We start from the raw sequence: 16,787 nt of genomic DNA on the forward strand, positions 1-16,787 counted from the left end.
AATTAACCCAAGAGTCAATTAGTTCAGGTGCAGCAGAAGGGGAGGAGTCAGAGCTTGCTGAAGAAAACCTGCCTGCAAGCAGGTTAGATGTGCAGAATCAGTGAGTCAAATATAGTTTACGTTAGCTCTCTTTCTGGGTTAACAAACTCAGCTTTCAGAAATAAAGCCTGGGTACACCATTTTTGGCACGATAAAACACAAACAGATGCATCTGCTACATTATTTATTTGAAGGACTGCAGAACTGAAGCAGATTATAGATGCAAGGTGCAAGTAACCAAAGAATTATTACAGATGAGCAAAAGATTTTGTGATCTAAGGAACTTTGCAGTGCTTAAATGCAATGAAAGCAACTCTGAAAGGTACATGAACATAGAACTTTTCTTATTTCACATTTCTCACTTTATTTACAAGTCATGTTAATGTGTTTTAAATGTGTTGTAATGGTCAAGACAACAGTCAGAATACAGTATAGCGGTATCGTTTTAATTGGACTGGAAGTGTTAATCTAAAAGCAGTCTGTAAGTGTGCTGTGTACATTCATCCATGTGAGGATACAAGAAAAAGATCATTAATAATTAATTAAATCTCATAAACCAAGTCTGGTGAATGCACTCTGATCCATGGTCATATAAGGCCTGCCAGTGCCAAAAAAAGACAATGAAAAGTGGGGGATAATAAAAAGGTGACATAGAATGAGGCACGTTTAACAGAATTTCACATTATGGAAAAATTGGTCAAAACTCCTTTTGAAATTTAAAATAGTTTGGCAGAAGTCACTATCTCAGCTGTGTGAAATATTGAGACCTTTTACAAAAATAAAATTGATGTTGAATAGTCAATTTCTCATTTGTTCCCCAAGAAATTTACGCCAGGCAGTAGCAATAAAAATCCAGACATCTGAGACTGAAAGCATATCAAGTACAAAAATGTCAACAGAAAAGAACAATGTAACAACACTGCAATGTGCCAAAGTTACCAGGACTTCTAGTTTTTAACATCAAATGAACTGAAAAGGCACCCCAACTCACTCAAGCTGACACTGAAACCTCTTATCAGATAATCTTCAGTGGAATTTAGTGAAAGCGCCCAATATTGTACATTGTATACATATACACCAATTCAGCAAAAACGTCACTTAAACACGCAGTTAAGTGGTGTTAATCTTTATATTCCCATCTTATTCAAAACAGTTGCTGTGTTTACTACAGTGGTTCTCATACTCCAAGGTGTGGACAACCAGCGGAAACTATGGTGTCAAACCAAGTTAAGTGACAAGATTTATGCAAAGAAAATAAAGTCTGACCTGTAATTTACTACAGTTCAACTTGGATCCTCTATTGTCAATATATATATGTGTAAATTTCAGGGTGAGACAGACTTGAGTGTCAACTTTCTGCAAGGAATACCAGAGGAAGTTCAAAAACCACTGGTTTAAGGCAACCCTGCTTTTCCTGATGGAGACCGATATTTAAGCAGGTCAGTGTGGAGACTGGCTTGACAATGGATGTGCTCTTGGTGCATGCAACATGACCTAATAGTGTTTATAAAAGTTCACCCAGAAATAACACCCAATCACACACTGCAAAACTGCCTAACACATTTCCTCTTTCACAGCTGAGGCCATCACAGGAGAATTTCTATGATGGTATTTATTCTGGGGGCCAACTGTTAGCAATTACTGGTCTTCACCAAGTCTGTTTTTCTTCTTTGTCCAAGATAAGAAAACCAGCGAGAGGTTTTCAGGCTTCTGTAGAAATCAGGAACAATTGTACAAGGTCAAAAAAATTATTTCTTCATCTTCCATTTCCAACTGTGAGTGTTCATGTGGGTTTCTAGAGGATGACTGTATGCTGAAGAAGAAATGGCTAAAAAGAAAATGCTTTGGTCCATGTATGATCTATCTTGGCAGTTAGGGTTGATATATTCCAGAGCATGCATGACGCAGCTCATATTCTAGCAGTCTCAGGTACACTGACCCTGTCTGTGTTTATCCATTCTCCTTCCACAGTACTAAGTGAATGCTATGGTCCGGCATGCTGGTGGCAAACACCAGTCCAGAGTCATTGCCCCCATCCAAACCATTAAGCCAAGAGGTAACGCCGGCCAGGAAGCTGGATCCTCGCTTGGATTTTCTATACGCTGGCAGAGGCCAACGGCCTGAGATAGCCTCTGTCCTCAGGTCCATCACATACAGGAAGTGGTTGTCAAAAAGAAGCGCAAACACTTCACCAAAGCTGAGCAGGGACAGGTTGGCTGGATCTTGCATTTTTATCACCCTGGGAAAAGAAAGATAAGCTGCATTTAAAGTTGCCGAAATACAATCGGTTACTCATCAGTTTGCTCTGATTGTACATGCAAAAAGTGAGTTTAAACAACAACAACAACAACTAAATGGCTAGATGCTCTATAGCATAATGGTTTACACATTTGTTTTAAGTACAATCTTAAAATTAGAGAGGCCGTCTGTCGCCCAAATCCAAATTGGAACTGAATCCACAGAAAAGGGGCCTGAAAGCTAAAGGCTCTACCTCCCATGCTACTTTTAAATACCCTTGGAACTACAATTAAGTCAGGAATCTGAGATTAAAGTGCTCAATTGGGGTGGTTATATGAGGTCTTTAAGATGGGCCCTTATTACTGTACATTTGCGAGTCACACCAGGGAGTCGAGCACTTCTGATTTAAGGCTTTTTCAGAAGAGCCACAGTATCCAGGGTCGTACACAGTGAGGATGTAACACTATTGGCAAGATAATCTACCTCTGTGGGAGTACAGTTTAGGTAGCTGTTCTGCATTGTGTTGTCACACAGCATTGAAAGTGTTAACAGTGGAGGAATTACATTTGAACTTAGTTACACCGCTTTCAGAAACACATCTACTACACATCTAATGAAACATATTCCCCACTGTTGTGCAATCAATTCTAGTAAATCAAAATGTTATTAAAAAGGTGGGATTTCTTGAGTATAATTTAAGTGGTGGGTGGTCTCATTTACATTTTGATGGAAGTCACCTGAGTCTAATAACAGATTAAATATAGTGTTGTGTAGTGTGCTCAGCATCTACATCAGGGGTGTCCAACTCCAGGCTTCAAGGGCTGGTGTCCTGCAGGTTTTAGATATCACCCTGGGTCAACACAACTGAATCCAATGATTAGTTCATTACCAGACCTCTGGAGAACTTCAAGACATGCTGAGGAGGTAATTTAGCCATTTAAATCAGCTGTGTTGGATCAAGGACACATCTATAAACCTGCAGGACACCGGCCCTTGAGGCCTGGAGTTGGACACCCATGATCTACATGAATGTTAAAATCACCCATATTAATGATTTTACCTGATCTGAGCACTAAATAAGATAAAAGTCTGAGAATTCAGATGGAAACTGAGTAAAGGCCAGGAGAATGATATACAACAAATAACGTTTGAGTTTTCCAGTTACAATGTACAAGGCTAAGATTTAGCCTTTCAAGTTAATTACAACACTGCTTGGGTCTTTGGTTGATTATTTAACTGGAGTCAAAGACTGCTGCCACTCTTTGGCTTATGCTTCGAGGATTCTAACAGTATGACTTGGGGGTGCTGATTCATCCTACTCTAATCAGGCTACTTTTCAATCAGACAGGATTTTTTAGAGGTTCAGGAATTTCAGAGGGGTGCACAACAAAACAAATTTCAAAAACAAATTTTCAAACCTTTTAACTTTTTCACGTCTCCATAATTTTTCTTGTAACTGCCTTGATCTTTTGCTCATATTGAGGCTACAGGCTGGTTGGTGGCTGGCTCTAAGCTTTGGATAGTTTTAGCCACTTTGACTTAGCTCCTTTAAAATATACATGTTTTGTTGGTTGAGGGTGATTTAAGTGTATAATTAGGTTTGTTTTTGTGGTGTAAGGTATTTTTGACAAACTATGTGCCTCTACTCAGAGTAAAGATTTTCCATGCTATCAACATGTTAGTGTTTCACTGTGAGAGCGCATGGAACTATTTGCCTGTGCCGCTGTGTGCATGTTTATATGTATGAAATGGATGAGCTCATAATGAGTACGTGAAGCCAGCCAGCTGGTCACCAAGAAATTACCTGACTCCGGTCCATAGCCGGTCAATTGGTGCATCTCTAGTGGAAATCACTCAATTAGACTCAACTTGGATCAACTGGCTTTCCATTACAATCACTACCACCTAATGTGGTAGGTACAATTTTGGTACCTAGTACCAGGTACAGTGACCTAATGGAAAACCCTGAAAACTGTGGTGAGTTGATCCGAGTAGATACTAATGGAAAGGGGTTTTTAGATTTTCGCAGATTTTTTTCAGTGTTTACAGCAACCACGTAGATTAGTGTTGTTTTTCTTTCCAGACCAGGAAAAAAACTTTTAGAACGCTCATCGGCCTTCTATAGTCTATATCAAAATGTATTTTCCAACCTGTTCTTGCAATGATGCCAACTTGTAATTTCATTAAGGTTTCATATTATTTATTTAAATCTATAATTTAAATTTAAATAGAGATTATAGAGCCAGGTGGAACTAGAATTCGGTATGTTATCAAATTTCCCCTTACAAGCCACAATTGCTGATAGAGAACTGACAGTTAAATCTAGAACAAAAGCAAACTGATGGATAAACCACACTAAAATATGTCAGAGTGGTCAATTTGGGTCGGTTTTACATGTTGCATTTTTTCAGATGTTGTGCTTATGACACAAGGTTTTTTCCTAACCAGCCTCTATGTGTTAGCCCTGTGACAAACTAGCGACCTGTCCAGAGTGTACCCTGCCTCTCGCCATAAGACAGCTGGGATAGGCTCCAGTCCCCCCCACGACCCTGAAAAGGATAAGCTGAAGAGAATGCATGAATGGATATTATAATCTGAATTTCAGGGTTACAGCCTTGTCATCAATACCAATTCAACAGGTGATCAAATAATTATTTCCTCCACTTTAGTACAACCCTCATGATCTTACAACTTTAAAATCCCAAAAGAATGTCATATGGACATCTTGGGAAGGAAATGTGAACAAGGTGATCGACTGACACTTTCCTCAGTTACTTCAGTTTTTAACTAGCTTTTTGTACGCTGTAGTTTTCTTTGATTTTCTCTATCCATCCATGTTCTTGTGCTTATCCTTATGAGGGTTGCAGGAGAGCTGGAGCCTATCCCAGCTATCACAGGGCGAGATGCAGGGTACACCCTGGACAGGTCGCCAGTTTGTCGCAGGGCTAACACAGAGAGATAGACAACCACTCACGGAGGAACTGCAGGAGGAAGCCAGATTACCTGGAGAAAACAAAACGCAAACACGGGGAGAACATGCAAACTCCACACAAAAAGGGCCCGGCCTGATGGGGGAGTGAAACTCAACAGTACTAACCACTGCATTTTCTGTTACATCTTATTCATACTAGGCACCTGCATGTTTTCTAAATAATGCAACCTATTTTACCTGAGAATCTCAAAACTGGCAAAATCCCACTGATAGACTCCGAGATCAGAGCTGCATACGATGTAGCGTCCATCAAACTGCAGGCGAGGTTGGAGGCTGATGCTGCGGTCCTCTGACACCGACAGTGTCTTTAAACACTTGCAGTTGATCTCTCGGCCTAAAGGCCATACCTGTACACCAAACACAGGACTGGCTCCATCTTATGGACTCTTTAGATATAGCAGGTCATGTATGATGACTAAGTCGTTTTCCTTTAAAACACATTAACTATGGAAGGGAACATTACCTTAATCTCATACTTGTCAGCACTGAGGAGAATGTAATCACCAGGACTGTGCACCACTGATTCCACTTCACTCTTCTGTAGTATCACCTGATAACAGAAAATCAACAAAAGTTTTACATCTTTAAAACAACAACAAACAAAAAACATTAAGATTGGTTATTTCCTGCCAGTAATTGAAGTAATGGAAATAAGTTTCACACAAACTCAGACAAAAAAACCATAAAATTCTGACCTTTGTTACCCACTCAGTGTGTCCAGTCAGCGTGTTGAGACAGGCACCAGCAGATAAAGCCCAGACCTTCACTGAAAAGTCTGCAGAGCCACTGACAAGTACATCCAGCTCATCATTGTAGTCAACACTGAAAACTGCACGCGTGCACATACACATGCGCGCACACACACACACACACACACACACACATGCATTTAGGAGCTGTAGCACACATTAAACATGTAGCTATTCTATTGGCAGATAATACCAAGCTTTGCCTAGGACAGAGGTTCCCAAAGTGTGGGGCCTGCCCCCTGGGGGTGCGCAGAGCCATTGCAGGGGGGGCGCAGTATGAAAAGAAAAAAAAAAAAAAAAAAAAAAGAACGCTTGGACACTGCTAGCGTAATGGACAGGTTTTTGACGGGGCTCCCACACAAACGCAAAGCAGGAGATGAAGCATCGCCAAATATGTTTCCAAACCAACTTCCTTCCCAGCCAAAGACTAGAAAATATGATGAAGCATATCTTCCCTTTGGCTTCACCTGCACAAATGCCAAGGTAGGTCTCCCCTGCAAAATTAGTTTTCCCTGCGTCGGGAGCACGCGCTGGGCTCTCCAAATCAGGGACAAACAGTATCCCACATTCTTGATTTTTAGTTCACAAACACTTCTTGTAATGACTAACTACTCCTGACATTTTGGACATGTTAGCTCTTTATGCAGTAAAGTTACAGTGGGATACAAATAATATCAGGCTGGTCCTGCCATAATTTGTTCCCCCCGGTTCAAATCACGGACAAACAGTATCCCACAGCTGTTTTTGAACCCATTTTGCACAGAGAAGCATTTGTTGAAAAATGTATTGATAGCAATGTTGAATATTATTACACAGGAAAAAAAACGACTACACGTAAAATAATTACATCGTGATGCCTCTGCCTTTCTAAATGGAGGGACAGTAACTGCGTGTGCATATGTAAGCGTGTAAAACCTGAAGATAGTCAGATTAACAGTAACAGTATATTGTCTCTATCTGCCATTCTGCAATTCATCTCATGTAAAGAATAACGTGGCGCACAGCGTGACGTGAAAAGAGGCACACCTTTGTCGTTGCGCGACAAACTCTGTATTCCTCGTCCACACGTAAACGCAAAAAAAGAGTTTTAAATAATCTCCGTTTTCGGTGAATCGCAACGCCGTTTACGTGTTGACGAAAGGCCCAAACGCATAGAAACAGCTGTGTTTTCAAAAATACCCGTGTAGGTGTGGACGTAGCGTAAAAGGGTTAGTAGTATATTTTATTACTACCTGTAATTTATTGCCGTTTACTTGTATTTGCTTAATCGTTTACTAAATGTTTGAGGTGTGAAATAAACCGCAATGGAGCAAAATATGGGTGTGTGTGTTTGGAGGATGTGTTTGTGCGGGGGGGGGGGGGACATTTTTCTTGTAAAACAAAGGGGGGCCTGGCAAAAAAAAGTTTGGGAACCACTGGCCTAGGAGAAGTTCCACTAGTATAACAAAAATAGAACTATCCCGTTCTTGATAACCCTCATCTTTACACCAGCTCTTGAATCCACCACTGACTGTTTCAATGTACTCCATCTCTCTACTCTTTTTCATCCCCAAAATTGGTGGCAGATGACTGCTAAATATTCCACAGTGTACAGAAATGCGCACAGACAGTTGGGTTATATTTTTGCCATTTCCTTTTAGGATTGTTTCAAGCCTGTCTGTGGCTTCTGTTTCTTGCCTAATCAGACTTGTTGTAATGCCTTTGTTTTCACAGATTTTAAAGTGTCCTTGCCATGTAAAGCACTGTCACAAAGAGATAACATAAAATACTAAAAATAACGCTTCTTTCCTGCAAAGTTGATTGTTTCGCTATTGACAACATGTTATCTGCCTCTCCTCTAGCATTAATATGCTTCCTATTCTAGATAAGGACATAATTGCTCAACACTGAAACTAGAGATGGACTGATTCGATATTACGTATCGGTCCGATACGGACCTAAATTACTGGATCGGATATCGGAGAGAAATAAAAAATGTAATCCGATCCATTAAATATCAAAAAAGCACCTCACAAAACTTGCGACATGGCATAACTCGGCTCATAACCGTAGCACGTCGGAGCACTATGCATCACGTGATAGAGCGGCTGTGGCGTGCGAGACCCGTCGGGGGTCTGGTTCAGCATTTGGAGCCTCGCTACCAAACCGGCATTTCATCTCCGAGAAAGTTATCCCAGAGAGAAGTAAAGCAAGTGTGTAAGTTCATCTCTGAATGTTTATAAAGCATTCCAGCGTTAAGCTTAAGAACCGATATATGGAGCGACTGCCTCTCCTCTCCCCCTCCCTCTCCTGCTGCTACTTCAATCCTGAAACTGATCAATGATCAGCTGATCGGCTTTTCTGTCGCAAGTCCGTCTCTCTTGTTTATCGCCCACTTTGCGCTAGAAAGAGGAAACCAGCGGCTGAACAACAGCAGCACGTTTAAGCTTGATAAGCTGTTGTTAGAATTTATTTAATATTACTTTCTACACCAGGATCGTTTTCTACATAGCTGACGGCTGGTAACTGTGCAGGGGCGGATCTAACAAAGTTTAGCCAGGGGGGCCGATAGGGCATGAACAGGGGGGGACAAAGACATACTTTTCTTTTATTTAAAATGTCAAGCTTTTAATAAATAATTATCTGAATCTTACACCCAAAGTTTTAATCTGATGTAAAATGTATAGAAGTCCATTGCTGTATATAGTAACTATTAAGTCTAATATACCCTAGTAAGCTAGTACTTTTTCCTTTGGGAAGGTACCATCTGTGCAGTCTGCAGTTCTGTAGAAGAAAGATGTTGAATCTATTTAATTATTCTTGAAAAATAATTGATTTCTGTGCATTTTCTTTCACACTGCATCAAATTAAAGTTGATTACGTCGATTAAGCATCATGAGGTGGAGGGTGGGGGGTGGTTCCCTATTTTTTTTTTTTTTTTTTTTGCTGGGAGTTTGCAACCCTATTAGTTAGGTTGCTTACTCTTTAAAATACCAGAATAGGGAGGATGGAGTAGGTTTAAGTTTATTAGATTGATCAGTATTGCTGAACTATGAAATATTTTGGGTGCAGTGTATTTTTTGCATACAGGTATAACAGAATAGCTTTAGTGTTTGTTTGTTTTTAAACTTGAGTTTGAACTTATACAAAATGCAGCAAGATATTTAAAAAAACAGTTTTATTGATTAAAAAACACACTATATCGGATTCATATCGGTATTGGCAGATATCCAAATTTATGATATCGGTATCGGACATAAAAAAGTGGTATCGTGCCATCTCTAACTGAAACCAACCTGCTCCTGTGTGCCCACGGAATTGCTGGATTTTAGCCCCTGTACTCCACTCCCAGCATGCAATAGTGTTGTCAAAGGACCCAGTCACCAGCTTCTGTTCATCAAATTTTACTGTGGCACAGGTGTGTGTCTGAATTCCATAAATGCACTGTCCAGTACGCACATCCCATAATTTGGCAGAGAGATCGTCTGATCCTGAAAAACAAGTAAAAACCATCAGTGTTACTGCTGTAGTGACAGGTTCAACCTACATGAATGTATATAGAAGGCTCAACATGTACAGGCCCTCAGGATCACACACTGAAAATGAAACAAACATTACAAACAATGCTTCCACACCTATTCAAGACATGGTCTGCATGAAAGAAGACAAAACTGGGTATACTCATAACAGCCCTTATGAGTGTGCTACTGGTAGAAACTACTGTGCCATAATGTGATACAGATGAAAAACAACAACAACAACAACTGCAACCTATACAGTACCAATAACAAGTATATGTCTTAGTTTTTATTTTTATTTTTTGCATGTTTGTCATAGTTTGGGTCCTGAAGCAAGGGCACTCAAGTTGTGCGGCAGGACAATGATCTGAAACGCACGAGCAAGTCCACTACCAATTCTGTTTGTTTTTTTTGTTTTTTTTTTTTTTTAATACAACAAGACAAAAAAACAAACTCATTAACAGTTATCCCAAATACTTTATTGCAGTTCTTGCTGGCAACAACGGCACAACCAGTTATTAGGGTTAAGGTGCAATTTCTGTTTCACACACGGCCAGGTAGGTTTGGATTAGGGCTGCCCTAGTTATTCTTTATATATCACTTTAAGCAAGACATAAGTGTAAATACAAAACAAGAGAGGAAAACTCACACACCTATCTTTTTTCCTAGTAACTCTCTCTTCTCTATTTTATCTATCAAACCTCCAAAGAAGAACCAAGAGTAGCTAAAACAGGCTCAAAGAAAAAGTGTTTTTATGATAACTATGAACCTGAGTGCAAGTCAGCCTCTTTACACAAGGGTGCAGAGAATGGAAAAACTGTGTTGGAATATGAAATGTAAAATAAAAAGCATATGAAATCATCAATGCGGTGTGTGTGTGTTGTTTGGGGTGTAAGAAGTTGGCAAACTATTTCAGGTAGCAGCTTCCTAAGTTGTAAAGTCGAATAGGAAGTGGTAGTTAATGGAAACAGTAGAGGACAAATTAAGGTGTGGTTTTAAGATCTTAAGGCCAGGAAACTTTCAGAGAAACTTGCTGATGATAGAAAAGAGATATCATGTTGTATGCTTAATATTCCTAGTAATGAAATCCCAGAAAGTTGATTCTGGTCATCTGGACTAAGAGTTTCCAGTAGGAGAAACCTCTGATCACTCATTTAAGTGACTTCTGTTTTCTGTATAAGGTTTCCCCAAGATTATATAGATTGTACAGGTGCATAACAATCATCAACCATGAACTAGCATCATTACCTAACATTGAGCCACAAGTGCAGTTTCATGATCATTAATATGCAAATTGGTATGACGACTGATCAAAGTCCAATTTGAGTACTATTAAAAATTCTGCAATAATAATGGATTGGATTTATATAGCGCTTTTCAAGGCACCCAAAGTGCTTTACAATGCCATTATTCATTCACGCTCACATTCATACACTATAAAAGCATAGTCCAGACATCCTCTCATATACATATATTTAAATCTATAATCATTAAAAGCAAACTTTTTTTTTTCATTTACCCATTATTGGGTATGGTGTATAGAATTTTAAATTTAAATATAAATTTAATCCATTTCGGAACAAGAGAAGTACTGTAAATACTTTCTGGATGCATTACATGTGAATGACTCCTGGGTGAAAATCACATTTCAAGACGTACAACAATTCACTGATCACATTAATACATCAGGTTCACAAGAGAAGGAAAGACAAAATCACGCGGCAGTGTTCTTGAACTGTTAAATTACCATGAACAATAGGGAACATTTCAAAGCTGTAAACTAACACATACCAATCAGTTTTTAAGGTTTTGACTATCATCATCCACTCAAGCACAAATTGTGTGACATCAGGACTCTACAACACAGAGTGACAATGGATATCATATCAAAGAGGCCCTGAGTAAATGTGGTTATCGCAACTGTGCATTTATCAAAGCTCAGAACTACTTCCTAAACGAAAACCAGTGGTAAGATCTTATGTGTCTGGAGTATAAGAAATGCTGACATACATGTTTTCAAAGCACTATTCCAAAAGCTGGACCTTGGGTTGGACCTTATACTACTTAATTTATAAATTCAGCAGGGGATCAAATAATTAATTCCCCTGCTGTATGTGAAAAGTGAACTGCCATCTCTGAACTAAGGAGTGTGCTGAGATTGAAGACATTTCCCAACTCTTGTTAATAGTACTCATGGACATTAATCCATGGTCATGACAATTTCCAAATCAAACTCCTTTTTAAATAAAAACAAAAAAAACCAAACCATTGGCCCGGTGACAGATCTATTTTATAAGCACTCTTTAAATGACTATAACTCTCTTACCATTGCGCTAAAGAGAAAATTGAAATGGCTTTAACCCTTTGAAACACATCATATATCAGTACTTTTAGTGTACTCAGTGAATAGTTTTATATTTACTTTTTGTCTATACAGATGTCAGATGATAGACTTGTTTAAACGCTATTATCAAACTGCAGTTTTTCGTGCGTGTATGGGTACATTTCTCAGGACATGATGTGAAGTTAATCTAAAAGCAGTGTTAGTATTATGAGGTTGACAGAAATATCTCTGGATAAAACTGATGAGCTGTACAGCACTGTGTCATGACTCTATCATAGACTTTTGAGAGCTACTAATTTGATATTTTGCTACTCTAATAAAGACAGAACACATAGTCATGGGGTACCTGTACAGAGGAGGCCGTCCTTGTAATAAAGAGCATATACTCGAGCACTGTGACCAATAAGTGATGACGTCTCAAAGGCTTCTTGATCCTTTAACTGCATCATACGCAGCTTAGCCTTCAGGTAGACCCCCTTCCAATGTAATGCATCCTGAATGGTCTCATCAATCTTCCAGCCTAGCTCCCGACACACACCCTGCCACACCTCAGTGCAAGAGTTTATCACCTACCCCCCCAAAAAAAAGAAAAAAAAAGAAAGAAAGTAAGAATATTTGATATGTTAAACAAGTTTTGTCAGGCTCTGTGGATCACTAATAAACATCCCTAAAAACTTAATTATCCATCTGTGTCACATAAATTAAGCTGTATGACACATTTAATCAATTAAATTTCCACCTGTAATTCACTTTGCTCATGCTTCATATAATCATTATCTATACATTTACACAAACACATCAGAAAGTCCATGCAAACAACTAATATATATAATATATATATGCCACTTGGTGGAGAGGTTCATATTCATCTAACTATGAGAATGTATACAGTCTTGGCAGTCTAAATATGTGTTCGCTTTTCATGCAAGCAAACAAAAGTCATACCAAAACACAGATGTCAAATGCATTTTACATCACTGGCCCCACATACAGCCCACTTTGATGTTAAGTGGGCTGGACCAGTGACACTACATGATAAATGTGTAAAATTAGTTAAGTGCACAAAACGCAGTCTCGTATGCTTTTTCTCCCACATGTTATACTTCTAATGTGACAGTATTACAGATTCATCAACAGATCAATCCAGAGTGCTGACATGATGTCCATCTCAAGCGTATTCCATAAGAGCACTGAACAAACACTATTCTTTTTCACGGATACAGTAAACCAAGAAAGACTATGTTGAAAATACAACATGAACATATCACAGTTGGAACTGTCAGTGAAGCTCATATGTGGGCATACATCAGTGCAACAACATCACTGTCTGTATATGTTTCTCGGTTTAGCTATTGACTGTATCTTTGGGCCTGGACAACCGCCATATCTGCAATTTTGGATTTAGGTTGTTATTGAGGATTAAATGGATACCTATAGACAGCATAATAACAGATAAGTACCTTCTACAAACCAAACAATTCTTTCAAAAGCTAATAGCTGCACTTTTATCAAAAACTGAAAGAGGACATTAGATTTCACTGTGAATGTTTGCATGCATTATTTTCTTTGAAATTCCATTCCTTGAGTAAAGTCAGATAAACAAGGAGTCTGGAAATTTTAGAATTACCTTGTTCCATTGTTTGCAGACTAGGCAGCAGGTGAGCAAGGTCTGAGGATCCAGCCAGCGCAGCAGGTAGAAGGCCAACTCCAAGGGAAGAAGGCGCAAAAAGTCACGTTTCAGCAGTGTCTCTAGTCCATTAGAGAGATGGCGGAGCTGAGCAGCACCACTTAAAGATATGAGGTGGTCCAAAGACTGGTTGCGCTGCTGGTCATTTAGAGTAAGGAAAGTAGCAGAGACTGACTCCAGCCACCCCTCAAATGCTGCCTTCTCCATGGGCACATGAGAGCGACCTGCAAGAGCTATAAGAATAATGCAGGGTCTGACCTCATCACTTTGGTCAGGAGAAAACTACCAAACTCAGAATACACAGAGACAGATTCAACATCTGGGATAAAAAAGTGATGCCCTCCAGTCATTGCAATTATCTTTTTTTTTTTTTTTTTTTTTTTTTTAAAGAATACGTTTGAGCCCCTCCAACCCCTTAACATTTAAATCTCTTGAAGAATGAATGACGCCAATTCTGAATCCCTGAAAGGTCATGAACAACAACAATACAAAATGTATGATTTAAGAAGTGTCCCTGGTTCAGACATTTGACCTGGATCAACCAGCATCATCTCCTCACTCATACAGCGTTTAAGATCCGGCCATACATTTGTAGCAGGGCAGCTAATAACCAAAACTGCAGAAGGCTTTCCGCCAGGCTTCATAAAGCCTTCCGAGCCTGAAAACGACACATGAATGTAAAATAAAGTACATTCGGGTATATGTTTCACTTATTTAAAATTGAAATTTAAAGGAAGCCACTTTTATGGGCTCCTGCTTGTGCATTCGTTCTAAGTTAGCCTGACTAGCTAGCAACTTTTGTAGCTAACGTTAGCTCTGTAGCAGTGTTATTGTTTAGAGCAAACTGGCTACAAGTGGAAACACTCAAATACTTAAAGAACAGTTTATGCTATTAAATGATTTATAACTGTAATTGGAAATTCAAATTGCCCACCAACCAGAGTTGCGGGGAGTTTCCGGATCAACACTTTCCCGGCTTAGGTCACATCGCTAAGTTAGCTGTCGAAAGCTAATCTGGCAACCACCAAGTTAAACGGATTCCAAAGAAAGCTAGTTTTGCAGTTGAGGTTAGCTAACAACCACGATAATGCTTGTTTTTGTTAATTTTGAATTACACGTAAAACACGTAGCGGTAGTCTTCGTTACAGTTTCATGGTGTAGATATTTCATGCAGCAGGGGAAAATGATAGCACCTTCTGACAGCATGAAACTATAATATAATGGAAACGCTACCCCTGTATAAAGAGGTCGTTGTCACCCTCAGTATAATCTTACAGGAGGCAAAGTAAGAGTTTTTACCTCAAAACAACGGGCAACATTTAACAATATACCACCGCATATTTAGTAGCTTCGCCAACATATTCAGTATACTTATACTTTATAACATTTTTGCATTTTTATTTTCAGCGTTCCCTCTTATGACGCAACTTGCCTGTAAGACAACGCTGCTGGCATCAAAACAAATAGATTCACTAACTTCCGGTTTTCGCGCGAGTAGGTGTGTCCAGAGTCAGAACCCTTGTTTTAAAGAAAAAAATTCTCTTTAATTCTGGAATACATAAAGGAGTATTAGTACGACGGAGTAATAGCGCCACGTTAAGAAAAAAAATATTATTGATCATTTTGAGAATAAAGTCGAAATTTCGAGATTAAAGTTCTATTTCGAGGAAAATAGTACAAATACTGTTTTGAGAAAAAAGTCGAATAAAAAAAGTGAAAAAGTTCAATTTTGCTGCACGCTTTGAATGGTAAAAAGTAGCACCACCTGGTGGACAAATATAAAAATTGAACCGAGTAGTCCAAAAGAAAATCTTAGTATTAGTTATGTATGGAAGCTTCATTCCGCCACTAAAAAAAACGCTATCCATAACTCGAAATAAGTCGAAATTTCGAGTTATTATGAATAGCATTTATATTTTTTTAGTGGTGGAAACAAGCTTCTATAGGATAGCAGTTAATCACATGGGTAAAATTGAGAATGGTATAAGGTCTACCCCAGTACTCCTCACCTCTAATGAAGGATATGCTACCAAGGAAAATAATGTGGGATGAATTAGTTACACTTTGATGGGTTAGAGCCCTCCAGTGAGATGTTTCAAGTGTCAGAGTTATGGATATGTGGCAGCTAGGCTGCTAGGATTCAAGGAGATTAATGTGGAAGAAATATGTCAAATTACCTATCCTAAGGACAGTGAAACACAAAGAACCAAACAAAGTCAGCACTTAGGATGGGATGACACAGACACAGAGGACTTGTTCTAAAGAGACTGAGGTTATGATCATGGCAACTAGCAGCATTTGCATACTGCTGTTTGTTATGCTAGGAGCCTCATGGCAAATGAATAGGAATTTCACCGCTTAGACATTTTCTGAGCGGTGATAATTAAAAGCCTAATATTATTTGCATTGTTAATATTACAAGAAACTTGGTTTAAACCAAGGCTAGGTTTTGTGATTCCAAGATCCAAATGTACATATAATTTCTGCATCACATTAGAGGAAAACTATTTTGTAGAAATTACAGATAAAATCGGTGTCCCTCTAATGTGGGTTGAAGACCTAAATGCACATAATGAGCTGTTGGGAAGCAAGAAGAAGGACAGAAATGGTATAGTAGTGGAGGAATTTATAGACAAATACAACTTGGTTGTTTCAAGTGACGGATGACCAACATGGTTTAGGACAAATCAAACAATATCATCATCTATTGATATTACATTTGTATCAGCTGATTGGGATTAGTTAGCAAATGTGATTTACTGGAGCGAAGTACGATGGAAAGTGGCCATACCCCAAAAATCAGTAGCAAATAATCAGTTGCTTAGTTGGAATGAGGAGTCAACAATACCCTCCCATAAGATTCAGTCTATAGCATTATATAATATTTTATTAGTGTCCTGTTAGACCCATTTATTTAAAAAAAAGAAAAAAAGAAAAAAAAGAAACAAACAAATAAAAAACAGTCTCTTTACAGCTCCGAGATAGTCGTCATTTACTTCCGATATTTATGATATGGCATTATTTTTGTCAGTTAATAAAGAAATATTTTAATATACCAGTTAACATGTTCTGAATAAGAAACATTTTATTGTCATTAAATATCAGATGTTCAATGAAATGATAAGTTTTTACATTAACTTACATATTCCACTCTCTGTGTTCCTTTCATGCACCTTTGAAATGCCGCTGGTGCATTTGATAATGCAAATGGCATCCTGCCCCTCTAATATAGCCCCCAAGG

General features: G+C 38.7%; 1 protein-coding gene across 1 annotated transcript; it reads right to left on the minus strand.

Moving 5' to 3' along the window:
* Positions 1 to 206: 206 nt before the first annotated feature.
* Positions 207 to 14,789, minus strand: fbxw2 (F-box and WD repeat domain containing 2). The gene is made up of 8 exons (XM_031738394.2): positions 14,485 to 14,789; positions 13,487 to 13,779; positions 12,206 to 12,428; positions 9,294 to 9,488; positions 5,965 to 6,098; positions 5,733 to 5,819; positions 5,447 to 5,616; positions 207 to 2,278 (listed from the first exon to the last, which is right to left on the minus strand). Exons 2-8 carry the CDS (start codon positions 13,751 to 13,753, stop codon positions 1,990 to 1,992), a joined length of 1,365 nt encoding a protein of 454 aa, XP_031594254.1. The 5' UTR covers positions 13,754 to 13,779; positions 14,485 to 14,789; the 3' UTR covers positions 207 to 1,989.
* Between the last annotated feature and the right edge of the window lie 1,998 nt (positions 14,790 to 16,787).

The sequence above is a fragment of the Oreochromis aureus genome, linkage group 7, assembly GCF_013358895.1.
Source record: "Oreochromis aureus strain Israel breed Guangdong linkage group 7, ZZ_aureus, whole genome shotgun sequence".
Lineage (NCBI taxonomy): Eukaryota > Metazoa > Chordata > Actinopteri > Cichliformes > Cichlidae > Oreochromis > Oreochromis aureus.